The sequence below is a fragment of the Canis aureus genome, chromosome 1, assembly GCF_053574225.1.
Source record: "Canis aureus isolate CA01 chromosome 1, VMU_Caureus_v.1.0, whole genome shotgun sequence".
In the NCBI taxonomy this organism is placed as follows: domain Eukaryota; kingdom Metazoa; phylum Chordata; class Mammalia; order Carnivora; family Canidae; genus Canis; species Canis aureus.
This window is the reverse complement of record NC_135611.1, coordinates 104590020-104617823: the sequence shown is the minus strand read 5'-3', so window position 1 is coordinate 104617823 and position 27804 is coordinate 104590020. Positions and strand designations below refer to the sequence as shown.

Sequence of the window (27804 nt, the reverse complement as noted above, 5' to 3'; positions counted from 1 at the left end):
ACATCATTTATATTGCTTATTTCTTTAATTTTCCCTACTAGACTTTCACTTTTCCATTTTTGTGCAATGTAAATGTTTGAGTTAAGAAAAACTTCAAATAAACAACATTATACTATAAGGAACAAGAGAAAGAAAAAATGTAGCTGAAATTTAGCTGAGGAAGGAAATTTTAAAAAATCAGAAATAAATAAAAACAAGAGGTCAGAATAAACAAAAACATTAAAATTAAACTAATGCAATCTCTATCAAAATTCCAATGTCATTTATGGCAGAAAGATCAAAATCATCCTAACATTCATATGGATGTCACAGGATAACACATATCCAGAACAATCTTGAAACTCAATACCACGTTAGTGGCACTACACTTCCAGATTTAAAGAATATGACAAAGCCACTGTTACCAAAATAATGTAGTACACACATAAAGACAGGGATAGAATAATGGAAAAGTACAGGTGAGCTGGAGATATACTTCTCCAGTGTGTTAATGTGTATGACAATGAATTGAAGATGTTATTAAAATTCATATACTGATTTGGATTTCTAAATTTTTTTTGACAGAGAGAGAGAGAGAGAATAAGTAGGCAGAGCAGCAGGCAGAAGGAGAGAGAAAAGCAGACCCTCAAACTGAGCAGAGAGCCTGATGTTGGGTTGGATCCTAGAACCCCAGGATCATGACCTGAGCTGAAGGCAGACGCCCAACCAACTGAGCCACGTAGGGGTCCCCTGATTTGGATTTCTAGGTGAGGCCCGAGTTTCCACATTTCTCAGAGCTTGCAAGTGACGCCAACATCTTATTCAAGAGCCACACTTTTAAATTCCAAAAATTTAAAAAAAAAAAGAGGAAATCATAGATGATTTTGAACCTAAAGTATATTGGGGAAATTACAACTTCTAACACCATAAATAGAAATAACAATTTTTCTTGAACATTTACCACTCACTACATAATATTCTAACACCGTTTCATAAATCCAGCCATGAATCTATAATAACCTATGAGAAGAGAATTGTTCTTCATCTTTCAAAAAGTATCTTGGCAAAACACACAGACCACCATACAGAAGCAACTCTAAAAGAAGGTTCACATTAGGTTTCAAAGTGACAATGAGAATGCAAACATGATTAAACCACAGAACATATCAACTAAAAGGGTAAGTGAGAAAAAAAAATAAAATAAAAGGGTAAGTGAGGATAAAACATAACATAGAAAAAAATCACAAGTTAAATAAAAAAGAATAATAATGATAGACCAAAATTTTTTTACTGTCCTTCCTTGATTTTAAGAAATGTCTTCAGTGGCATAAAGCTTATACATCTATTTGTGGATGAAGGGTTTTGTGTCTTGTAAACACACTACAGAGACAGACACACACGGATATACCTGAAATAGCTATTGTTTCTGTGTCTCTTATGGTATTAAAAGTTTTTGCTCACTTGCCTTTGGGTTGAATTATATTTCACAATTTTAAGGCAGCGGAATATATGTGATGCATGTGTTCCTTCCATAGAGCAACAGAGAAAAGCTAAGGAAGAGTTGGACTGTGACATGATTGTGAAATAGAGTAGAAACTTGCAGGACCGGGGCTGACTGATTTACAATCTCCACTTCAAACACCACTATCTCCAGTAAATGCAGGAGACAGCCTTCATTTTCCAAAGGAGACTACAAACAAAGTGAAATAGAGAAGAGTTTCCAGATTCAATGAGATAATTAATGTATATCTTTCAGTAAATCCTCCCAAGGTATTTGATGATAAATGAGAAAATTACTATAGTGGAGGGATCTAACAGAGAGGACAGAGAAAATGAAGCACATGGACCTGTAATTGGTCACAGTGATGTCAGGCACCTAATGTTCAAAGGAAGTAACACAGTAAGTGCTGTAAAATAAATGTCCAAAACAACAAAGTAAGTCATAATCTAAATGTAAGCATGAAACATTTATTTTATTCAGATATCAAGCTACATATAGGGTGCATACTCTATAAATTATTAATAGTGTATTTAAGCTTTGTTTTGTGTGCAATCACAGGCTTTCACAGGGTCCTCTTTGCAATCTGATGAGCTCAAACACACAGGTTTGGTCCAGAGACTCTGACATGGGAGGTTAACTGACATACAAGACTTGTGAAATCAGGGGCACCTGGGTGGCAGAGTTGTTTGAGAGTCTGACTCTTGGTTTTGGCTCAAGTTGTGATCTTGGGGTCCTAAAACAGGCCCACATAGGGCTCCATGCTCACTGTGGAGTATGCTTGAGATTCTCTATCACTCTCCCTTTGCACCCCCACCCACCCGCTCATGCTCTCTTTCTCTCACAAATTAATAAATAAATCTTTAAAAAAAAAATGAAACTCTCATCTCCTGTAGGTGACTCACCCTCACTTAAAAATATCCTCCAGGGTTCCTGAAACACTGTGGGATTTCTCCACTGCAACAATGATGGACTGGCAGTTTTCACAACAGCCCTAGTCCTTATACTTACCAATGTCCTGTCTAATTTTTCTCTCTCAAGGATGATGTTCTTCTATTCTCTCCTGAGGGTGCCCATAGCAAGGAACCTATCTGTACAAATGTATTGATCTAGTCTAAAAGGAAGAGGAACAAGTAAAGTTCATTTAACATCAGAGCTGAATCTACGGCTCCCTTATTTCATTTATCTCTGAGGTTTAACCAAAGAATGATAAAAATTGATAACTTTCTAAGTAGTAGGAAAATAGAAGAGGCACATCTCACATGAGAACCAAGAGATTAAACCAAATCTGCATTGAGTCCAGCTTCAGTTCAAAGAAGAGCACTATGTTTGAAAAAAAAAAAAAAAAAGAACAAAAACAAAAAATACTTTAAAAAAATACTTCTATAATCAGAAGCACACCACCACTTCTGAGCAGTCAAACCCTGAGAATGTATGCTCCACACAAAATTCCAGGTCTACACCAGAGAAGATGAACAGTTTAAAAAAGATTCTTACACATATCGAAGAGGAAAAAATAGGTGAGCTGGAGTCCTTTCCTCCCTTTGCTTTTCATTTAAGCTAACATCACCCCTGCATGGTGAACTTGATCAGCCACTCCTCTCTGGGGCTCCTTTTAGTTCTCCTTCTTCCAGTCATCATGCCAAACATATTCTTGGAAATAGCTTCCTCTTTGACAAGTAATGCAGGTACAATCTGCTTCTGGTTGCGGGGCTGGATTTCTTAGCTTGACACCACAGATCTCATAGCCTTTATAAATATGAACTTGGGCAGCTCCGGTGGCGCAGCGGTTTAGCGCGGCCTGCAGCCTGGGGTATGATCCTGGAGACCTGGGACCAAGTCCCACATCGGGCTCCCTGCATGGAGCCTGCTTCTTCCTCTGCCTGTCTCTGTCTCTGTCTCTCAATAAATAAATAAAATCTTAAAAAAAAATAAAAAAATAAAAATATGAACTTTTCCCTAATTCCCAACATTTACTAATGCCCACTACTATTGCAGGGTACAGGATCTCTTCAGTTTTCATCTCTGGCTTCCTCCTAAAAACTCACTTTGTGTAAAATGAGCATGGGCAGAAAAATCAGTTGCACTTTCCAGTATCCCCAGAAGAATCCACTTATACAAAAAAGCCTTCATGAGACATTTGGCCACTATTACATACACTTCAATGATGAGAGGTAAGACAGAGCACATTGCAGGGAAAACAACTGACAAAGTCTAATAGAAATTACTTTTCTTCCTTGTATCTCCTGGACTGCTTAGCCTATGAGGACTCCATGCTTTTCTTCATCCTATTCACTTCTCCATCCTGTTGAGCACACTTTCCTCTGTCCTATATCCTAAGGTCCTTTCTCTACACTTTACATTTTCTGCATTATGTTACCTATAAATTTGCTATCCTAAGTCTATATCCTACTATGAATACCTAGGATCACCCTCATTTGGAGAGCAGGTTAGCTTTCTTTACATACAACTTAAAAAAAATTATTTATTTATTCATGAGAGACACACAGAGAGAAGCAGAGACATAGGCAGAGGGAGAAGCAGGTTCCTTGTGGGGAACCTGATGCAGCACTGACTCCCAGGACCCTGGAATCACAACCTGAGCCAAAGGCAGATAATCAACCGCTGAGCCACCCAGGTGTCCTCTTTACATACAACTTCTTAACAAAGTAGTTCAATCTTGCATATTTGTGTATATGCATGTATACGTATATACATATTTGTGTCTTGTATGCATATGTATATGCATATTTGTGTCTTTTTTCTATTAAAGTATACTTGACATGAAATGTTATATCAGTTGAGTTTTACAACATGATTTCACAACTCTATAGGTTCTACTATGCTCTGCACAAGTGAGCTACCATCTGTCACAATACAATGCTATTCTAATAGCATTGACTATATTACCTATATCTTTCATTCCATGACTTATTAATTCCATAACTAGAACTCTGTATTTCTCATTACATTTTACCTATTTTGCCCATCCTATCACTCGATTTCACTCTGCTAACCAGCAGTTTTTTTCTATTTATGGGTCTGTTTCTGCTTTTTTTGTTGTTTCTTGCTATTTGTGACAATGTGGACAGACCTAGAAGGTATTATATGCTATGTGAAATAAGTCAGACAAAGAAAGAAAAATAGCATATGAATTAACTAATATGTAAAACTAAACAACAAAACAAAAGAACAAACAAAAGGTAAAAACTGGCCCATGAATGTTTATTTTGTTTTGAATAAAATGCATGCCTGGGTAATCTTGAGAACTATAGGGGCACCTAGGTAGCTCAGTCAGTTGAGCATTTGCCTTCAGCTCAGGTCATGATCCCAGGGTCCTGGGATTGAGCCCCACATCTCCCTCTCCCCTGCTCATGCTCTCTCTCTTCCATAAATAAATAAATAAATAAATAAATAAATAAATAAATAAATAAATAAAATCTTTAAAAAATTTTTGAGAACTATAAAAATTGCAAGACTATATACTGTATATAATGTAACAATTTGCCTGTAACAATCTTCCAATCCTGGCAAAACATAAGAGGCCCTTAGATCAAAGTCCAAGCATCTCACAGCTCATGACACAGCAAACACCATAAACGTCTTGTTCATACTAATTTCACTTGCCAGCTTCCCACCCCCAACTGATACAGGTAGATGTTGCACATGCAGTTGATTTGTGTCACATCTATGACACCTGGAGCATAGGAAGCCCGGATAACTTAAAAGAATATCTAGCACATCTGCCCAAATCTTTGCCATGGAAGGAGACATACATTTTCCTGTACAATAAACAAATCATCGATGTGGTCCTGTGAGATTGCTAAACATCACTAGAGGCAGGAAAAGATGGAGCGAAATCACAGGAGAAGTCTGCTCCAAGATTGTGATGATTTTAATGGATGTGAAGACTTGTGCAAACAAACGAAAGCACAACACAACATTTTTAGAATACATTTCAATTTGTTAGCTAATTTAATGGGGAAAAAAAGAAAAAGAACAGAAAACCTAAGTCACTAACACAAAGCACGACACTGATTTTTAATTGATTTCAGAATAAAATTATAAAACTAAAGATATTTTTAGGAAAACACAAAGTATTCTGTCTCTGAGGTCTTAGTATAAGGGAAGATTTCTAAAAACAATAAAAACACTAACCATGAAGGGTGAACTGACAAATTGGATTACATTAAAATTAAGAACTCTGAATCACAAACTTAAGAGATAGAAAGGAGTAAGAGAGGAAACAAAGAACTCATTCTCAGCATATATACAAAACTACAAAACGGAAGAGAAACATATTACAACAGAAAAAAAAAGGGCAAAATAACCCACTAGTTATTTTGAAAAAGAGATTATCCAAAGGTTAACCAAATTCCATACTCACAGGAAGTAACAAACAATAAAAACAAATAAAACCATAACTTTGTAACATCACATATCAACCAGAAGATTACCGTGAAAAAAAAAAAACTACATAAAATACCAAGTTTTGGGAAGTATGTGGATAGGTCAGAAATTAAATATGCTGTTGGTAGTAGGAAAACTGGTATTATATTGGCAAAGTGTTCGGAAGTATCTACTAAAGCTGAACATATCTACCAACACTTCACTCCCACACATATAGCCAGTAGATGTGTCCATGTTCCACTAAAAGACAAATTATGGTTTTTATACACCAGTACTATTCATGACATACTACACTGAGAACCTTCCTCCTCCCATTAACAGTAGGATGGGGCAGTCAGTTGATAGTCACACAATGGAATTGGATCTATCCATTCTAAAGAATGAGGCAAAACAACATGATGTAAATACAGATAAATTCACAAATGATGGAAAGAAAAGCCAAATACAAGAGCTCTCGTTGCCGGATTACTTTTATTTTTTTTTATTTTTTTATTTTTTTTAATTTTTATTTATTTATGATAGTCACAGAGAGACAGAGAGAGAGGCAGAGACACAGGCAGAGGGAGAAGCAGGCTCCATGCACCGGGAACCCGATGTGGGATTCGATCCCGGGTCTCCGGGATCGCGCCCTGGGCCAAAGGCAGGCGCCAAACCGCTGCGCCACCCAGGGATCCCGGATTACTTTTATATAAGATTCAAAAATGAGGACAGTAATCTCTTGCCTTATTTATTAAAGAAGTGCTAAGCTTTGGGGAAAGTTACTGAGGATCTAAAGAGGACAAATAATATCCTGTTTCTCGATCTCTGTGGCTTATAGAGATGTCATCAGTTTATGAAATTCTATGGAGCTGTTTACTTATGATTTCCACATATTTAAAAAGAAATCACCTTCAAAAAATAGAAGTAAATAAATATCATAATGTACATATATTGACAACTTGAAATTATGATAGGATGTAATTTCATACTGTGACTAGATTTAAAAAAAATTAAAACAATTTCAAGCTAAAGCAATATGGTACTGAGTATACAAAGTTCACATAAAAAGAATGAAAGATAGGCTTATTTTCTTAAAATGTACACAGGAAAACATAAGAAACAAATAATTAGGGCAGCCTGGGTGGCTCAGCGGTTTATCGCCACCTTCAGCCCAGGGCCAGATCCTGGAGACCCAGGATGGAGTCCTATGTCGGGCTCCCTGCATGGAGCCTGCTTCTCCCTCTGCCTGTGTCTCTCATGAATAAATAAATAAAATCTTTAAAAAAAAATTTTTTTTAAATGATTGGGCATAAGGAAAAGCATAAAAAATTGGTAAATCCAAATACCAATATCATGATTAAACTATTAAATATAAATAAACCAAATGTTCCTGTTAACACTAAATGTTGCTTGAATATATTCCACCGGAATTTTTGTACAACTATAACTAAACAGGAGGAAATAATCTAAAAGGTAGAAAAAAAATAAAATTAAATTAAAGGTAGATGAGGGGATGCCTGGGTGGCTCAGTGGTTGAGCATCTGCCTTTGGCTCAGGTTGTGATCCTGGGATCAAGTCCCACATCAGGCTCTCTCTGCCTCTCTCTGTGTCTCTCGTGAATAAATAAATAAAATCTTAAAAAAAAAAAGATATATAATCTAATATTTTGGGATGCCTGGGTGGCTCAGCAGTTGAGCGTCAGCCTTTGGCTCAGGGTGTGATCCCGAGTTCTGGGATCGAGTCCAACATTGGGCTTCTTGCATGGAGTCTGCCTATGTCTCTGCCTCTGTGTGTCTTTCATGAATAAATAAAATCTTTTTTAAAAATTGGAAAAAAAGGGATCCCTGGGTGGCGCAGCAGTTTGGTGCCTGCCTTTGGCCCAGGGCGCGATCCTGGAGACCCGGGATCGAATCCCACGTCGGGCTCCCGGTGCATGGAGCCTGCTTCTCCCTCTGCCTGTGTCTCTGCCTCTCTCTCTCTCTCTGTGTGACTATCATAAATAAATAAAAATTTAAAAAAAATTAAAAATTGGAAAAAAAAGTAAAGAAAGAAATTACTCCATGTAGTGATGACCAATCAAACAACCAGCATGGTGATATAAATATTTTATAGAAAAATCTTTAACACTAAAGGAGTTTGTCACTCTTATTCATAATGTTATTTTTCAATATCTCAATGTATACCATTATAATATTCTAATTGGAGGATAATAAAAATAATTTATGTTTATGTGTGTGCATATTTATATATAAATATATAATATATACATAAATCATATATAAGATATACGTATATAAATGCATATATATAGGGAAATATTTATTGTTAGCTCATGAAACATTAAGATAATCATCACAGAGGATTGACATTGAGATGGTAAAATGGGGCATCTGAATGGCTTAGTCAATTATGCATCCCACTCTAGATTTAGGCTCAGGTCATAATCTCGGGGTTGTAAGACTGAGACCCACATTTGGCTCACACTTTTTCCTCCACACTGGGCATCTAACCTGCTTTGGATTCTCTCTCTCTTTAAAAAAAAGAAAAGATGGTGAAATATGTAGTTCACACCTAAGTAATTCTCATAATAAGCTCAACTAGCAGCTTTTACATAAGACATTAGTGGGCAAATTGCAGTAAAGAGTGAGCCCACAGAGATCAAGAAGGACAATATTAAAAGGGTAAGAAGAGCAATTTCATGTTGACCACAATACACCTCCCCCAGGTCAACACAGTGATCCACCATGGTAAACCAAACCACAAACTATGATTCGATTCTTCTACCAAGAAAAAGAAAGCAGTGGAAAAGAAAAAAAAAAAAAAAGAAAGAAAGCAGTGGGCATCCAGCTTCACCAATGGCAGTCCACTACCTGGGTGATCTATTAAGGTCTCCCCTCATGGGGATGCCCAGGGGAATTTGTGGTGCTGGCCCAATGGGGAATCATAGCTAAATGGGGAAGGTAGATATGGCTTATAGCAACCAATACTCAGATCTTGGAACACTGACGGACCAGACTGTGTTCTACATGGCAGTCACTACTCCTACCCCTCACCCCCACCCCAGCAAGCCTGAACAAAGACTCTGAGCAACCCTAGAGCCTATCTTACAGGCCTATTTGAGGAGAGAGCCAAGTCAGCAGCACTGCCCAAGTGTTGAGCATAATCTTGACTCTGCATGAGCAGGGAGCTTAAACAGGGAACTAGGGCAGTCTGAGAGTGAAACCTACTGTACTGCACAGCAACAGAGAATTGCATTCAGTCCTGCCAAATGTTTGAACATAACTTCTGGCCCCACATGAATGGGGGCTTGCCAGCATTGGCTTAGAAAACACTCAGGGGCCCGCAGTTGCCAATGGACATGTCTCTCCTGTGAACATAAAAATAACGATTCCAAGAAAAATGTGAACCAGAGAAATCATTTCACTTGTAAATGCACACAGGCTAGTCAGTTATATTCCAAGGGTCAGTGTTCAAATTCAAATAGAGAGGATCCAGGATGAAACATTACTTGTGGGCTACCTTTTTCATGAAAAATAAAATCCCAAGATATTTGCCAAAGTCTGACATGTTCCTTTGCATAGTATGGACAATGAATGTCTCACGGTTATTGATGCTTTATCTATTGTAATGTATTTTATGTTCTTGATTCTGCATGTTAGTGCTAATATTATTATCGTCTTACTGACAAAAATAATTTATTTAAAGGTAGTTTTAGAGAGTTTAGAGTTTATCTCAATATTGGTAGAGTCAGGGTTTGAACCTGGATACCCTACACATCAACATGAGGCTACCAGGTCAAACGCTCTTCCAGAAGATGAACTGTGTTTGGATTCGCTTTCCTGTTTGACACTAAATGGTTCACCCAGAAGTCCTCACATGGAACATCCTCTATGAACTGAGACTTCAAAGTGAAAATTCTAGCTCAAACCATATACATGTAGCCTGAATGGGTTTCCGGTTACTACTAAGACCAGACACAGAGGTCAGGCATCCAAGATAAAAACACAGGAAAGGCCCAGCACAGAGTCCACTTTCACACATGGAGACCTAGAATTACACACCTGTGTATCTGAGTACATTTTGTATAAGTTAATACCCTTCCTGCAGAACATAACTATACATGTGTCCAGGCATTGGTTCTCAATGCCTGTTACCTAGACAGGCATCTGAGAATGTTAGAAATTTGGGGGCCTGCACCCCAGAACTATTGACATGGTAATGTGGGGATAGGCACAGCAATTCAAGATTTACAAGTGTTCCTGGTGATTCTGACACAGTCTACATTTGACAACTCTGCAGGAAACAAAGTCATAGGCCAATTCTGAGGTACCCACAGGTAAGTCACTCTTAGAAATCTCTATGCTTGTGGTCACGTTAGGTTGCGACACACATACACATACAACATATACAACACACATTTTCTTTATTCATAAATGAATCGGACTCTAACAGAGTCTATCTTGGCTTCCTTCTCTTCCGTCTCCCTTCTCTCAATACCTTCCTCGAGCTTCCTGGGATCACCCCAAATACACTTCTGTTCACATTCCTAAATGAAAACAATTCAAATTAAAGTGAATTGGAATTTATGTAAATATTTTAGCAACTAAGTTATGAAATGCATAAGATATTAATACATGTTATATATTAAAATGGGATTGAATATAGCATTCTCACTAAAATGTTGTCCTAGATGACTTACCCTGAGAACATAAATAATTACAGGCCTAACAGCTCTTCATCAGTACTCCGTTCACATGCAGCATAAAATTCCTGTGCATTAAGCTTAAGGATACTCTAAATTTCAGGGGTTTCCTAGAATAGTTGGTTTCAAGGAAAAGTGTGATTCCCTTTCTGTCAGATGCTGGGAAAAGTTCAGAGAATAAGAGCCATTCACAAACATATGTCCACCTGTTTTATATAGCTCTAGATTTGTACTTAGACTGGACCTATGTCAGAGTGTTGGTCAATGACATGGAGGGAGTAGTGCTTTGGGGAGAATGGCCTTCCTTAATAAAAACAGAAAGTCTTCAAGTTAAATTTCTTAAGTCCTATCAGATTTCTTTCCTGTCTTAAACATGGTTTGATGCCTGGTGATGGGGAAGGTATCCTGGGATGTCATGAGAGGGCAAATATAAGCACAATGGCTAGGGTGGACAATACTAGAGAGAAGAAACAGAAAAATCGATAGTACACTCTAAGATGTGTGAGCCATTCTATTAGACCTAATCATCTACCTACTCACTGTAGGTACATACCTAACACAAAATATACATCTTTTCCATAAATACACATCAGTCTTTTAATGGTGAAGCTGACAACAAAATAACAGGTACTGAAAACTTGTTATTGTTTTTGAACCAATCTTAAATGGGAGTATAACATGCTACCCGATCCCTGGGTGGCACAGCAGTTTGGTGCCTGCCTTTGGCCCAGGGCATGATCCTGGAGACCCGGGATCGAATCCCACGTCGGGCTCCCGGTGCTTGGAGCCTGCTTCTCCCTCTGCCTGTGTCTCTGCCTCTCTCTCTCTCTCTCTCTCTCTCTCTCTCTCTGTGTGACTATCATAAATAAAAAAATAAAAAATAAATAAAAAAATATTTTATTACTATAATTGATAAGAATCTTCTCTCTACTCAGGTCACAATATGTATAAGGAGAGGATGGCCTGTGAAAAATAGGGACATCTAGCTTAAAAGTTGGGTAGACTGAAGCAGAAATGATTACTGCCTGTGACTAGTAACCTCCTTCCCAACTAATCAGCGCCATGCATGTAGTCCAGAGCACAGGACTAGACTCATCATGGGGCTGAGTGAAAGTGAGGGAGGTTGTAGTCAGCTGTGGGTCAGCATCCATGGAATGTCACCCATCTATTATGCATCAGACCTATGTTGGGCTTGCATACCTGGGATACCAGTGCTTTGTACAACCACAACACACACCTTGCCGGTTCTGTGTATTACTGTCCAGCAGCTCTCTGCATCTTGAACAATTCACTCTGTCATGTGACATCTTAAAGGTATGACCAGAATGTTTAAGTCATCTAATATCCCCTCTCCATCTACAATCACACATCTGGGCCTTGGAAAGTATAATCATCTCTGTCATCCAATAGCAGCTGGTCCACAGTAAAACCAGGGAATGCATTAAATCATGAGAAAAGGATCTGACTTCCCTAGTCCCAGAAAATGGCCACATATCCCAAATCCTCATCTTTGTTACATTTGTCAACAGAAGTAGTTTCCTAAGACCTTTCAGTGACCAAAGGGAGCTCCTTATCACATCTGTCCTCACTTTTCCATTCTCCATATTTGCTATTTGCAGGACGTACCTTTCTATAGAATACTATCATATTCTATCTGTCCTTTTAAGTCTCCTTAGTACCAAGTGCCTGAAGTAATCCTGTAGACCAATGATGGTGTTCTCCTGTTCTTACAGTGAAGTGGTGACAAAACTGTATTTCAATCTCACATATGGTCTCAAATAATCCAGTTATCAACCATTTCTCATTGAATTAAAACATTCCAAGCTACTCCTAAAAACCTACATGGGTGTGCATGGCTACGATGGGAGGGGAGAGCAGTGAAAGTGGAGTCTCTATAACAGAGGAAAGAACAACAGCCGTGATGCTGACATCAATGGAATGGAAATGAGGAGACAGAAGAACTGGACATGATTTGGAAAGAAAAGTAAAATTCATATTTCTAGATTCTGAGTACATTACTGCAGCCTTGGACAAGTGTCCCCTCCCCACATTTAATTTCCTCATTATAGCCTATATATATTTTTCATCTTTTACCTTGGACTGCACCATGTCTCCCAAAAGAATGTTGTTTTCTTCCTAAACTGGAACATCTACTTCAGCACTATCCCATGTTTGTTCCCTTCAAATAAATGTTAAAACAACCCATGACTCTTGAGGTATCCAAGTTTTCACCTAATCAAACTATTACAGTAAAGTGAGTAACATGGATAATGTCATTTCTAAGATGGAAAATGAACAGTAACTACAGAAATCTTACTTAATGTTCTTCTCCAATTGAGAAGGAAGGAGTAGGGATGCCTGGGTGGCTCAGCGGTCGAGCATCTGCCTTCGCCTCAGGCTGTGATCCTAGAGTCCCCAGATCAAGTCCCACATAGGGCTCCCTGCATGGAGCCTGCTTCTCCCTCTGCCTGTGTCTCTGCCTCTCCCTGTGTGTGTCTCTCATGAATAAATAAAATCTTTAAAAAAAAAAAAAAAAAAAGAGAAGGAAGGAGTGAAATGTATCATATCATACTACATGGAATTTAACATGCTAACTGTAGAATTATACCCATAGTCAAATTAATTTTGAACACCATGTCATTTCTTGCAATCTATTCATAAAATCTATGAGGTCATATAAGCAAGAGTTCCTAAACTGTGGAAGAAGGAAAACAGAGTACATCCTACATAAGTCCTAGACAGGTATTCAAGGTAGGATTTACATGGGGAGATTCTAAAAACAACATGAGATTTAGGCAAAAAAATACAAGGCAATGTAGAGAAAATTATTCCCATTATGAATCTATATTTTTGTTTGCAAGGAAATCATCAGTTTTGAAAATTGTAAATTATCTTTTTGTCTTCCCTTTCATTCTGAAGATACAGGTACACACATACACATACATAACACATATACACATATGTATTTCTTCCTATTTAGTTATTTTACTCCAAAATATATCTTTAGCTTAATATAGCATATTGCATTCTGTGCATATCAAAACCATAAACCTCTGCCTATAAGAGGTATGCTTATAAGAACAACATAAGCAAAGGAAAAATACAGGTTAAAAATTTATAAATCCTGATTGAGAAAACTGTAGATATGGCTTATAATTATATTTGTGGTGACTTTGTTCGAAGTGCAGTAGTTAAGAGAACCCATTGGCATTGGATAGTGAGCCATGGTTTAATGAAAGAAAACAGATATTGAAATAAAGATTACTACTCATAGATCCTAGAATATGTACATATTATGCATTGAGAGATAGCATGAAGAGTTTCAGACTGGGTGCAGGCAAAGAAAATGTCTGGAACTAGTGCAAATTTCTTTTTAGAGGTCTATGGTTGGTGTGCTTTGGAGTTCCTGGACCAAGTCTAGAATGCACAATTCAAACCCAAATGAGTGGAGTAAGGTAAACTCTGTGGGAGTTTTCTCTAAGGGATGCTCATGGTAAATCTACTGTGATTGGCCACTCTTTCACAAAGGCTACTGGGTAAGTTATATAAGAACGTACCTTTCCTTGTGACTGTGGGGGCTGTTATCCAGAGTTATTTGCTGTTGGGTGAATTAATTAATAGTCAGTTCAAACCCCTTCAGGCAGTCTGGTTATAGGAGTTGGAATCCATGTCATCAGTATCAAGAAATTACTTAGCTACACTCTCAATAATACTTCCATATCATCCTTATTAAAAACACTATAATGTTCTGGCAGTTCCAAAAGAAAGGAAAGAAATAATACATAAATGTGAGGAAAATTAATCTCAAATAATTTGAGGTTTAGGGCCTCTGAGGGAAACATTATTAGTGATACCATTCCAGGGCTTTAACAAGTGACCCCTGAATAATGCAGGGGCTCAGTGCACCCACCTCCAATGCAGCTGAAAATCTGCGTATAACTTTGACTTCCCAACTCTTGATAGCTTGCTGTTGAGAAGAAATCTTAGTGAAAACAGTCAACTATACTAGGTATTCCTAAAATAAAGGAAGCTCAGGAAAAGACAATGTTATGAAAATCAGGAGGTGATAATACAAATACATACATAGTACTGTACTATGAAAAAAAGCTGGCTATAAGTAGACCCATACAGTTCAAACACATGTTATTCAAGGGTCAAGTGTACTTTATCTTACTGTCGGCTTATCTGCAACCTTAATGAATTTGGGCAGGCTAATGTTGTGCAGGATAACATTTCATGTAATATACATCAGTGTTAACATATTAAAACCATTCAGTGTTTTTAGTGAAAATGTATTCAACTTCAGATTTCAAACATACTAAAAACCAACCACTGTATGATCCTTGGTCAAAATACCCATCACAGGCATTTGAGAACTATTCTTGTTCGTCTCATAAAATTATCTAAGAGCTGTACTTTTGATGCTTTTTAAGCTGAGGCTAAATATTGCGTAAATGTGGATTTACAATAATTTTACATTCTTTCATGAGAGAGTTAGCTATACTTTCCTCAGATATCTGTGAAAATTTCTTTATTTCAACCAAATAACTAATGTTCTTGGCTTGTATCAGTTGCTATGATGAAGATACATCCACCTCTAAATAAATAGCACCTAGCAAAAATATATAAATTTTGGAATGTTTGTCTTACTTGAATATGCAAATAATGTCTTACATACTTACTTCAGTAAGTATGATTTATTTTACCCTTATGTATCAACCACAAACAACATCTCCATGTAGACCTTCTTCATATATTTTATATTATAGCCTCCTTATTCGTCCATGGAAAAGTAGGTATGAATGAATTACCATCATATCACAGCCCTTCATGTCTGTGAGACAGCAATCATCAAATAATTTTGCATGAACACAAGCACTAAAGGCATAGCATGGGATGATTTAAAAGTAAAATTAATAATATTTGCAATGCAAAATTCTTCAAATATGGTCAAAAGAAAAAAAAAGAGACTCAGTGAAACTAATTATCCCTGTCCAGACATCCATCCCCCTTGATCCTTTCAGGAATATTAACAAATGGGCAGCCCCGGTGGCTCAGGGGTTTAGTGCCGCCTTCAGCCACCCTTCACTCTTCACTTCAGGGTGTGATCCTAGAGACCCGGGATCCAGTCCCACGTCGGGCTCCCTGCATGGAGCCTGCTTCTCCCTCTGCCTGTCTGTGCCTGTGCCTCTGCCCCTCTCTCTCTCTCTCTGTGTCTGTCATGAATAAATAAATAAAAAATCTTAAAAAAAAAAAAAAAAGAAACACTTCCTTTAAAAAAAAAAAGGAATATTAACAAATACATTGACCTCTGAATAACATGGTTTTAAACAGTGTGGGTCTACTTATACACAGAATTTCTTTTTTAAATATAGTGTAGTACTGTTAAACATGCTTTCTCTTCGTTATGATTTCCTTAATATTTTCTTTTGTCCACCTTACTTTATTTTAAAAATACTGAATAGAATACAGACAATATATGAAGAATGGGATGATCAACTGTTGATGTTCTGGGTAAGGTTTCAGGTCAACAATACCATATTCCCATGGTAAAGTAGGAATGGTTTTAAGACTGGGAACTCAAAAATTACACAGAGGTTTTCAATTCTAAAGGGGCTTGCTACTCCTCATGCCTGCACTGTTCAAGGATAAAATATAATTGATCTAGGTCATTTAAATTTGGATTTTTTTCTATAATACTCTGATTTAATCTGAAAAGTACTGACATACTGTTTTCTGCTGTGAATTCTCTGATTTTATTTATTTATTTATTAAAGATTTGTTGATTTATTTTGGAGAGAAAGAGAGAACAGGAGGAGGAACAGAGGGGGAGAGAGAATACCAAGCAGACTATCTCAGGACCCCGAGATCATGAGCTGAGATGAAACCAAGAGTTGGCCATTTAACCAAGCTAGCCATCTAGGCACCTCTTCTGTAATTTTATTTAGATTTTCCTTTCTATTGCATACTTCACCAATTGTTTGTATCTTTAATATTTTTATCCTTCATAGAGGTTCTTCTTATCTGAACTCTATATTAAGAACAGAGGTTCATCAATCATTACATTTTTAGGGTTTCTATCCAGTAGGCTTTCTCTGATGTTGAATAAGCTTTCAGTTCCAGGTAAAAACTTTACCACCTTCTTGACATTTTTAAGGTATATCCCCAGCAAGTATAATTTCATGTTGAATACTTCTCATTATTAGTTAAATATTGCCACATTTTTTAGATTTCTAGGGTTTTATACAATATTCACACTCTAAAGTTCAGAAAGTTTATAATTCTGCGTAGACTTTGCCTTTTTTTTTTACATTTGTCTGCATTCCCCCACTACGTATTACCATATATTGATAACATATGAATGCTAGATACTTTGTTAATTGTTTACATTTGTGAGATTTCTTTTTCATTATGAAAAGTCTGATGTTGAGTGAGTCTTCAGAGGACTAGTTAAAAGGTTTATCATACTTAATACCTTTTTAAGTCTTCACTTCAGTAAGGATACAATGATGTACAAAAAGATTTGAGCTTTTGTAAAAGATTTCCTAGATTGATTACTATAATACTGGTTCCTTGGAAACGGAGTTCTCTGATGTTTATTAGGATATAACCTTGATTGACATTAAAAAAAAAAAAGGTTTTTGGGACACCTGGGTGGCTCAGGGGTTAAGCATCTGCCTTCAGCTCAGGGTGTGATCCTGGAGTCCTGCTTCTCCCTCTGCCTGTGTCTCTGCCTCTCTCTCTCTCTCTCTGTCTCTCATGAATAAATAAATAAAAATCCTTAAAAAAAAATAAAATAGGGACGCCTGGGTGGTTCTCTGCCTTTGGCTCAAGGCGTGAACCTGGAGTCCCAGGATCTAGTCCCACATCAGGCTTCCTGCGTGGAGCCTGCTTCTCCCTCTGCCTATGTCTCTGCCTCTCATGAATAAATAAATAAAATCTTAAAAAGAAAAATAAAAGATTTTATCTATTTATTTGAGAGACTGAGAAAGAGAGATCATGAGTTAGATGGTAAGAGCAGAGGGAGAAGCAGACTCCCTGCTGAACAGAGAGCCTGATGCTGGGCTCCATCCCAGTGACAAGAGCCGAAGGCAGATACTTAATGGACTGAGGACCCAGGCACCCTGATTGACATTTTCCCAAGTTTCATTGCATTGGTAAGTTTCGTCTCCTTTTCTATACACTTTGATAACTATGGAATATAAGAGTCCTCACAAAAGGCATTTGTAAGTTTACAACACATTAAACTTGATCCAGGGCAGCCCGAGTGGCTCAGCGATTTAGCACTGCCTTCAGTCCAGGGCGTGATCCTGGAGACTGGGGATCGAGACCCGCATCAGGCTCCCTGCGTGGAGCCTGCTTCTCTCTCTGCCTGTGTCTCTGCCTTTCTCGCTCTGTCTCTCATGAATAAATAAATAAAATCTTAAAAAAAAAAAAAACTTGATCCAAATTAAGTATTATGTGTTAAGTAGTGCACAGTGATGTTTGGATAAAGATCTTCCTGTACTTATCAAAATTAGAGTTTGCAATAAGGAGGGATCATGTGTTGGGAGAAAATGAATCCTCTGACATCAATCAATCACTTTTAAAGATTTTATTTATTTGACACAGAGAGAGAACACAAGCAGAGGGAATGGGAGAGGGTAAAACAGACTCCCTACTGAACAGAGAGTTTGGGATCATGACCTAAGCCAAAGGCAGATGCTTAATACATTGAATGACCCAGGTGCCCCCAATCAATCACATTTAGAATTTTTATTTTTGTTTTTAAATGTCTAACTTTCAGAGTTCTTTCAATGAATGATTAACCAGTCTTATATTTGAAATGGTTTGAATGATTACTTTCAGCACAGACTAGGTGACTTTCCAGAATTTCCAAATAGCCCTCCAGAGAACATGTAGGTCTGATGAATGGATTATGGACCTTGGGCTCAAAAACACTGTTCTGCAAATATAACTGACTTTAGGTTTCCGCCCCCACCCTCCCCCCGAATGCTTTCCATCCTTGATCTATTCTGGCGGTAAGAATTTCTTTATGGATAACAGTCCCAGTTTGGTTATATCCATCATACTTCCTTACTGCCCTTCACTACCCCCCATCACCTTGCTAGTCATTTACTAAGTACAAATACTCAGGGCCACTGCTTCCGCATCTTACCAGGTCACTCTACAAAATCAATCTTCCTTGCCTCTCTTTCCTAATAGGCCTATGGTGTTGTGGATAGATACAACTAAAAGATACGAAGTAAATTATCCCACACACTGTACTTATATACATATACGTTAAAATGGAAATGTGCAAAATTCCATTCCGTTGCTCTTCCGTGAAGACAAAAATGGACCAAATTACCTTTCAGAGTGTTCCAGAAGCCATTTAGAACACAGTACATCTAACTAAGTACAAATGAAGAAGCGCCACATGGAAGAGAGAACAAGGAAATTGTGTGAGACTTTCCACAAAAGCTGCTCATTCTCCCTAACACTCCATGGCAACACTGAGAAAACTATTACCTCTCCTAAGGAGAGAAATGAGTGACCTGTATATTCAAGATTTCATTGGGCTGTCTTCTTTCCCGCTACCTGCTGGAACAGTTTTTGTCATGAATGACATGGAAGACTTGCAGAAGTAATCAAAGCACCCTCTGAATGCAGTATAATGGTTGCTCAGACAAAAGATGAGCATATGTTCAAACAATGAAGAGACTACGTAGCTAAAGACACAGAAAGGAAGAGATTATGGGCTCTAATATTAACTGCAATTTTTTAAACTGGGGAATTACAAAAATCAAAATAATACAAATGCCTAACAGTCCTCCCAAATTACGAATATATCTGTTCTTTTGTAGAAAGCAAGTTCAGAATACACTGGTAGAAGGATGTTTGTTTTAATTACCTAATTTCAACAAAAAATCAAAAGGCATACAAAGAAATAGAAATACATGTTCCAATTGGAGGATAAGCTCTAAAAATAAAGCTCCTAAACTGACCCTAAATTAATAAAGAACTATTAACTGCCGACACATAAGTCAACCATCACAAAGATTCTAATGGAGGAGGAAGAAAAAATGGATAGTGTAACTAAATGTTATCAGGAAAACAATGCATGACAAAAATGAAAATCCAGAGACAGAAAGTATAAAAATAATCAATCAGAAATTAGGAACTGAAGAGAACAATCATGGATTTTAGTATTTGTGCTGCCGAAGCCAGCACAACAATCACTAATTTTAAAAACACATCAAAGGTAGCACGGGTGGCTCAGAGGTTTAGAGCTGACTTCAGCCCAGGATGTGATCCTGGAGACCTGGGATCCAGTCCCATGTCAGGTTCCCTGCAATGGAGCCTGCTTCTCCCTCTGCCTGTGTCTGTGCCTCTCTCTCTCTCTGTCTCTCATGAATAAATAAATAAAATCTTTAAAAAAACAAAACAAAACACATTAAGGCCTCAGTCACAGATGTGATCAAGCAGAAAAAGAATGAGACAACTTAAAGACCCCTTGTTTTAAATCACCTACTGAGAGGACGAAAGAAAATGTGAAAAGGACAGTATAAGTGACTAATGGAAGGAATATCAACAAATGGACCAATTGGGGGATGCCTGAGTGGCTCAGCAGTTGAGTGTCTGCCTTTGGCTCAGAGCGTGACCCTGTGATCCCAGTTTTCCAGGATCTAGTCCCTCATTGGGCTCCCTGTAGGGAGCTTGCTTCTCCCTCTGCCTGTGTCTCTGCCTGTCTCTCATAAATAAATAAATAAAATCTTAAAAAAAAAAAAAAAAGGACCAATTGGTACATTAAGGGAATCACAAAAGGGGAGGGCAGTGAAAAGGGGCCAGCGGGTATACATGAAGATCTAAAGACTTGTACTTTCCACATATGTGGGAAAAGGGGACAAATTCAACAAGCTCAGTAAATTTAAAGTAGGATACATACTAAGACATGAATACAGGGACACATTATGATTAACCTATGAAAAATCACAGGTAGAAACAGAAATTTGGAACAGGGTGAAAAGAGAAACTCATCTTGTACAAGAGAGCTCCAGTAAAATTGGCAGTGATGTTCACAGCAGATCTTATATGAAGTATATGGGACTGTGCATTCAAGTACTGAAAGATCAAAGAACATGCACCAAGAATACTCTGAGAAAACTGTTTTTCATGAATGTAGAAATGAAGACTTTCCTAAGTAAAAACTCCTCTAAGTTTACCCACAGACCTGTTCTACAAGAAACATTAATGTAAGTCTTTCTAGGTAAAATAAAATGACTCTAAACAGTAACTGAAACCACATAACAACATGAATCTCTCTGTTAAATGTAAGCATTTTCACAATTACAGAAACTTGTAGTGTTGTAATGAGGTAGCACAAGTCAGTTTTATTTCTAATACAGAATTGTTTAAAAAAGCATAAAACACATAAATCTAGGTAATAAAATACACAACATAAAAGACTTCGTGGTATTGGTAACATTAAGTAGGCGCAGGGATGAAATGGTAAGTAGAAGAGTTTTGTATGCAATTGACAATATCAGTTTGTCATTATTCTTTGTTATGCCTTTAGCATATTTGAAGCAGTCTCCAAGACAATCACTATGAAAATATGTAGAGAAGACATACATGTTAATGAGAATGGAATCAAAGAATGTCATAGGTAAAACACCACCATTAAAGATAAAATTTAATACGGAAACATGTAAGAGTTATAAACGGTTAAAATATTGCTTTCAATTCATAGAAAGTGTTTCTCTCATGCAAAGAGAGATTTCCCCAGGACCCTCACAGCAATAGAGAAGCTCTCAGCTTATAGATACCCTCCCACTCCTAGAGGAGTCTCCTGGCCCTCCCTGTGGATGTGATGGACCATCACTGGAGCTGAAGGAGAATTCTTAGAGAATGGATAGAGTTTGATAATGTTGCATAGCAGATGTCCCTCTGTGAAAGGAGGAGAAATGACACTACGTTTATCAAACTCATTTCCAATCAAGGAGCTACTTGAAACACATTTTAAAATCAACGTTCCTGCACATTTGGACCTCATCTCTATCATCTGCCTCATTCGTTCCCACCTACCTGGGTGGAAGTCTACGGTCTCCTTTCTCTTCACATCCCAGAGCTCCTTCTCTTGTTCCAAAAAGATGACCAGATCTGGCTTCCATACAACAAGACCTGTTGATCATAAAAAAATGAATAGGAAAAAAAATGAATAGGATTATTGCTGGAGGGATCCCTGGGTGGCTCAGTGGTTTAGTGCCTGTCTTTGGCCTAGGGCGTGATCCTGGAGTCCCAGAATCAAGTCCCAAGTCAGGCTCCTGGCAGAAGCCTGCTTCTCCCTCTGCCTGTGTCTCCGCCTCTCTCTCTCTCTCTCTTTCTCATGAATAAATAAATAAAATCTTAGAAAAAAAAAGGATTATTGCTGGAGATTATAACTTTTAATCAACTATTGTGCTCAGTAGAGAAGACAGAACATTGTAGAATTCTAGAAAATGATTTCCCAAACACTGTAGACCAACAGTCCCTTTAGAACATGCAGGAGGAGTTTTAAATATTCAAATCATGGCTTCTACATCCAAGCACTAGATACAATAAGAAATAAAAACTGGAGTTTAAGATGTGGGCAGTATCACTTGATGCCTTTCAATGTTTAGTAATGACATTCTACAGAAATGATGATGTTCCCTTAAGGAAGGGGAAGCTAGAGCTGAAAAGGAAACATGAAGCTTTTTCTCTACATCTACAAACCCCTACATTACTGCATGGATCCTAATTCCAGTCATGCAAAGAGGAATCTTCTAAGAGTCAGTCTTCAAAGGAAGGAAAAAAATTCAGAGTGTGGTCTGGGAAACCTGTAAAGAGTCATCCTCACCCAAGAAGAGGAGGTGTCCGTAGTTCTCTAACATCACATCCCTGTACAGTTCCCGCTGAGTGTGGTTCAGGCATCCCCACTCCTCCTGAGAGAATTCTATGGCCACATCCCTGAATGTCAGCAGTCCCTGCAATAAATACCACAGTTACCAAGTGGCCACAGGCAGAGTTCACAGTGTAACTAAGATGAAAGAGGGAGTTAGTGTCACCAGCTAGATCCCATGATCTGACCCTTACACTGCTTATGGGTTTTGTCCCACATTTTACTTAACCTCCACTTTACACCTTATCTTTTATGTCAATCAAAAGACCCCATGAGGTCTGTCCTGTGATGGAAACAGATGAAGACACTCCTGTGATGGAAACAGAAACTATCCAACCAAAATTTATGACTGCCCTGAGGAAGCCCATGGGCCAGCCCATTTTGAGCCTAGCTCCTGCCTCACACCTGTGCAGATGGAGCAAGGAGTAACGCATAGCATGACCAAAGGCTTATGTCATAATATTAGAAAAATCTCCAACAAATGGGAAGCACAAATCTCATTTACATAACATACAAAGATTATATAAGTGTTGTTTGCAGGTACCTGTGCGACCCTATGCCCAGCTCCACATAAGATGATAAAGCCCCTCTTGCTGAATTTCCCTCCTAACCCTAAATCAAAGGAAACCATTCCTCCTGGCTTTGAGTCTCTGCTTGAGAAGTTATCCCCTATGATCTCCTTATTGGCTGCAGATCAAGTTTCCTTTGTGTCACAACCCCACCTGGTATAGTTTCTATCTAAGACTCTATTCCAGGATTTTAATAAACTCAAACATATTAATTAAGCGATTCTTGTTCTTTGTCTTTTTCCCTGAAAATACAAAGTAAATAGAAGGGTAACTCTGTGACCTAAGTGTGCAGGAAAATAAAAATCTATAAGATGAAGGTCTGCCTTAGAACCTCCAGTCCAGAAATCATTCTCTCTACTACACGAGAGGGAGAGCATTCATTGTCCAGTGGAAACTGATGGGAGGAGCTAAAGGTCAAGCAAGAATTCTTGAGATATTTTTGGTGCAAAAACTGTTTTTATGAAAGTGCTGGGACAGGACCCCTGGGCAGAAAGACCAATACAGTCCCCATGAGTAGTCATTGATTATATACTTTTAAATTGGGGAGCAGAAATAAAGGAAGTTTCTGCAGGGATTTTCATATGTTAAAGAGGACTTACCGGATCCTGGAGGTCTGCTATTGTCAAGCTGCCTGCTTCTTTGCCTCTAGCAAAGTATTTACATTAAGGAAGTTGTGAATTCCTAATAGTTTGTCGTACTCTGCCTGTCTTGGGTATTTATCAATGGGCTGCAAGTTGAATTTCAGTTTCTCTACATTTCTTTGATCTTTGTACTCCTTATCAGAAACTATAAGCAAAGAGAATCTCAGAGGAAAGTGGTCTGTATTTTACATAGAATGGTTTCTGCGTATCACTTAGCAAATCCATCTAAGATCCTTGTGAGGGAAAATATAAACTCTATAGGGGAGAGATCAGTCAGAGGGGACCCAACCAAGTCAAGGAAGGTAACATGAGCTCGAAGGAAACAAATTGATATCAGTGCCTTAGGCGCACAGAAGGACCTATTATTAATGGTGTGTTCTTGCATCCCCCCAAAGTAAATCAGACTATAAACTGAATTATGAGAGTACAGTGGATCTATATAAAGTTCAATCACACATAGTTTCCATGTCCTGTAATATCTAGTATATTTAAATAGAATATCTTTTTCACAATCTAAAGAGCAATCCTCCCTTTTTGTTCCGAAAACTTTCTGAGTTATTTTGGGTCTCATAATCATTGTGTTTATTTATGTATTTTCTTACTCCTGGTCTACACAGAGCTCACAAAGCCTCCAGATGGAACCTAATAAGAAATGTTTTCCTTGACTGATATCCAAGGACCAGAGCTCATAAGCAATAGGAAACTTGGACTCAATGCTTCCTCTGTGGGTCTGTCATCAAGAGAGTCTTCAATACTTGCAGGTCTTTAATTTAAAGGGACAAAATTGTTGATAGCCAATTGAAAACCAGGTTGGGGAGAAGGCAGAGAAGGCTCTGTCTGGAATATAGGGGTAGGGGGAGTGTTCTAAAGACTTAATCTTCAGTCATTTTGAAAAGGTTTTTAAAATTAGGTGATAATATAAAGTAGAAACATCAGAACTAGAGGCATCAGTATTTGCAATTTCTAAATTAGTGGAATTTCAGGAGAAAAAAAAATGATGCGCCATCGGACTCGGGACGCAAAGCTTACCTGAGAACTGGCCATTTCTTCTTCTTTCACTTCGTCCTCTAGATTTCTTTCTCAGAAGAGATTCATGGAGAAATCACAGCTGCATCAGGAGAAAATGCCTTTAAAGCCACCAACAGAGCCTCCGTACCTCTAAACTGCTTGCCTGAAAGCAGGACTTTGAAATGCAGAATAGGCCCAACAACTTCCTAGTCCTTTGTGTCAGGAGCCTTTCAGAAACTGAGCTCCTACTTGGAGACCAATCCTTGACTTTTCCTTCTGTGCTTTCAAGGGGCCTCCCCTCGCACAGACTACCACAAATTCAGCTACAGCACAGGGCCTGACCCTCCCAGACTCCTGCAGCAGAGACCCTGTTACCTCTCTTTGCACCAAAGCCTATACTCAACTCTCATAAATTAATGGGAAGCTGTCATGCTTAACCCTGGCCTCACTTAGAATCACCTGGAGCCCTTAATTAAAACAATGCTGTCCACACCAATTGATAGAATCTGAAGAGGACAGCACCAGCAATGGTCAGTTTTGAAACTCCACACGTGATCCTATTGGGAAGCATTTGGGGGAGGTGACCAGGCAAAGGACAGTAACCAAAGCTATGGTTGTTAAACAGATTTAAATCCATGCCTTCTCCACTGACCAGTTTCTGCAGATTTATGCATCTCCCTTTTTCTTCTGTGCAGAGGGAGACACCCTTACAAATGGAGCTTTCCCTTATAAATGCAAATATCTCTTACAAAAGTAAACATACTGGGTTTCAGAGTTTTTCCTTTGTCTGCTGTTTCTTTAAAATAACAGCCTAGTGGCGCCTGGGTGGCTCAGCTGGATGAGAGTCAGACTTGATTTCAGCTTAGGTCATGATCTCAGGGTCATGAGGTCGGACTCCGCTGAGCAAGGAGCCTGCTTAAGATTCTCTCCCTCTCCCCCTGCTCTTTCCCCCTCCCCCTAGCTGCCCTGCTCACGCAGGCTCTCTTTATCTCTCAAAAACAATACTAACAAAAAAACAAAAAACAAAAAAGCAAAACAAAAAACCCCAACAAAATCCAGCATAAAATAATCCTTATGGCAAAGACATATATTTTGGAATGGTAAAATACTCTTAAACAGGCAAATGTTTATTTTCATAAGTAACTGCCAGTTTCCAAGTGAATGTACTTTTTACACTCCCATCAGCAATATATGCAAATTCTAATTTCTCAATATTTTCAGAGAAATATGGTGTTTTCTTCTTCCTTTATTAGAGCCGTTCAATCACTCAGTTTGAAAATATTGAGTGATTGCTCACTGGAAAATATGAAATGCTCATAATACAGTTTCCTAGTGACTCAAAGTGAAACCGCTTATAAGCATAATGTTGAACAAAAATCAAAATGGTTGCATTAAAACATCAGCAAGGCTTGATATTAAACTAAGTACCCTTTGTCCTCTCTTCAGCAAACTTCCCCTCCCCCTTAGTTTTCTCCACCACCACCCCCCCTCCCGCCCCCGCCCCAGGAATCCAGGACCACTCTCAAAACCTGGTGAATAGGCTGGCAGCACAAACACAATTCCTGTCAAAACCGGCTAGATCCAGTATTTCCCTACGATGAAACCTCAGCCTCTTCCTCTGGGTGGGCTTGCAGTTTTTAAGGCCCTGACCTGCTGCAGCCTCCTGTGCTAGCAAAGCAATAAAGCTACTGTTCCTCTTTATCCCTGAATCTGCCTTCACGTTATTATTTTAGGTCTGAAGCATGAATGTCAGTTTTTGAGACCAGAATGAATGTTAGGAAAGGAAAACATTTTTCTTCATCTGTTCTTAATTATTTGGCCAGCATAATTATTAAACTGATGTGAGACAGATTCACAAGAGAAAAAAATATAATTTCTTAATTATGAGAACTTCAAACATACAAGGCTCAAAGACAGGCAACTGATGCTTATTTGCCACTGTCACTTAAGAAGGAGGAAGTAGGGATTTAGAATTTCAGAAGGGGGGGGAAGCATATTCAGAGGAAAAAGGACAGAGCAAATGTTTGTCAAGCAATAGTTTGCCACACCAGGCAGACAACTCTTTATCATATAAAGAGTTCATTTCTGGCTATCTTCCTGAGTTCTCCCATCTAATTTATTCTTGGTATATAATCAACCTCACAAAAGAAGGAAATCCTTTCATTTGCAGCAACAGAATAACCCTAGAGGATCTTTTTTTAAGTTACAAAGAGGCCCTGCCAGCACCCCTCTGACCAACTTAATAAATTTTAGCAAGCATCTTTAGCCTACATGATTGATAAACCAAACCTCCTTGTATATATTTAGATCATGCATTGTTTCCTAGAAAGACTGAGAACTGAACTCTCTTGCACAATCTCCCCCTAGGGCACCCATACACAACCAGTAACATCTATGGATGGCACTATTGAGTCTGCAGGCAATCAAGAAGTGTTAGAGACTTCCATGCTCCCCTTCTACTGATTAAACTACCCCAAAGTTCCTTTAAGGGATACCTGGGTGGCTCAGTGCTTGAGCGTCTGCCTTTGGCTTAGGTCATGATCTGGGGGTCCTGGGATCCTGCCACCCACAGGGAGCCTGTGCCTATGTCCCCGCCTCTGTGTGTGTGTGTGTGTGTATCTCATGAATAAATAAAATCTTTCCAAAAAACAAAATCTTTGGGCCAGGCAGAAACTGTGGAGTTGGTTTTTGCACAAGACACTTTCTTCTCAAATGGCTGGCCTCCTGAATAAAGCTTGTATTTCTTGCCAATCAAAACTTGTATCTTGAGTATTGTTTTTGAGTGACCCACAGCCAAACTTAGTTTTTTTTGGTACCAAATTGTTGTGTGATCACTGAGTATGCCCATGAGGAAAGAATTCTTGAGATACCTTATGGTGCAACTTAGTAAGTTTATTCAAGTAGCAGGGAGACAGGACCCCCAGGCAGAAAGAGCTGCACTTTGGCGTTTGAAGCTTACTGTTATATGCTTAGTGCTCAATGGGGAAGGGGACATGCAGGGAGTATTAGATCATAAATGTTTTTTTTTTTCAAATTTCTATTTGTGAAACTACTTTTGTAAAATGCCTCTGATGCTAATCATCAGTTCAATATTAACTATGGGTGAGATGTACAGG

General features: G+C 38.4%; 1 protein-coding gene across 5 annotated transcripts in view; it reads right to left on the bottom strand.

Moving 5' to 3' along the window:
* LOC144324830 (KRAB domain-containing protein 5-like) overlaps positions 1-27804 on the bottom strand; it is a 79982-nt gene that overhangs the window by 6859 nt on the left and 45319 nt on the right. Inside the window, exons 2-5 of one of the 5 annotated variants that reach the window (XM_077842284.1) lie at positions 24710-24788; positions 22429-22555; positions 21636-21731; positions 10273-10412 (exon numbers count right to left, since the gene is read on the bottom strand). In XM_077842284.1, coding sequence (XP_077698410.1) covers positions 10405-10412; positions 21636-21731; positions 22429-22555; positions 24710-24724 — 246 coding nt within the window. In that variant the 5' untranslated portion in view covers positions 24725-24788 and the 3' untranslated portion in view covers positions 10273-10404. Of the gene's footprint in view, positions 1-10272; positions 10413-12703; positions 12748-18174; positions 21156-21186; positions 21498-21635; positions 21732-22428; positions 22556-24709; positions 24789-27804 lie in introns of those variants that run through there. The other 4 variants (XM_077842274.1, XM_077842267.1, XM_077842261.1 and 1 more) reach the window with 4 other exon arrangements.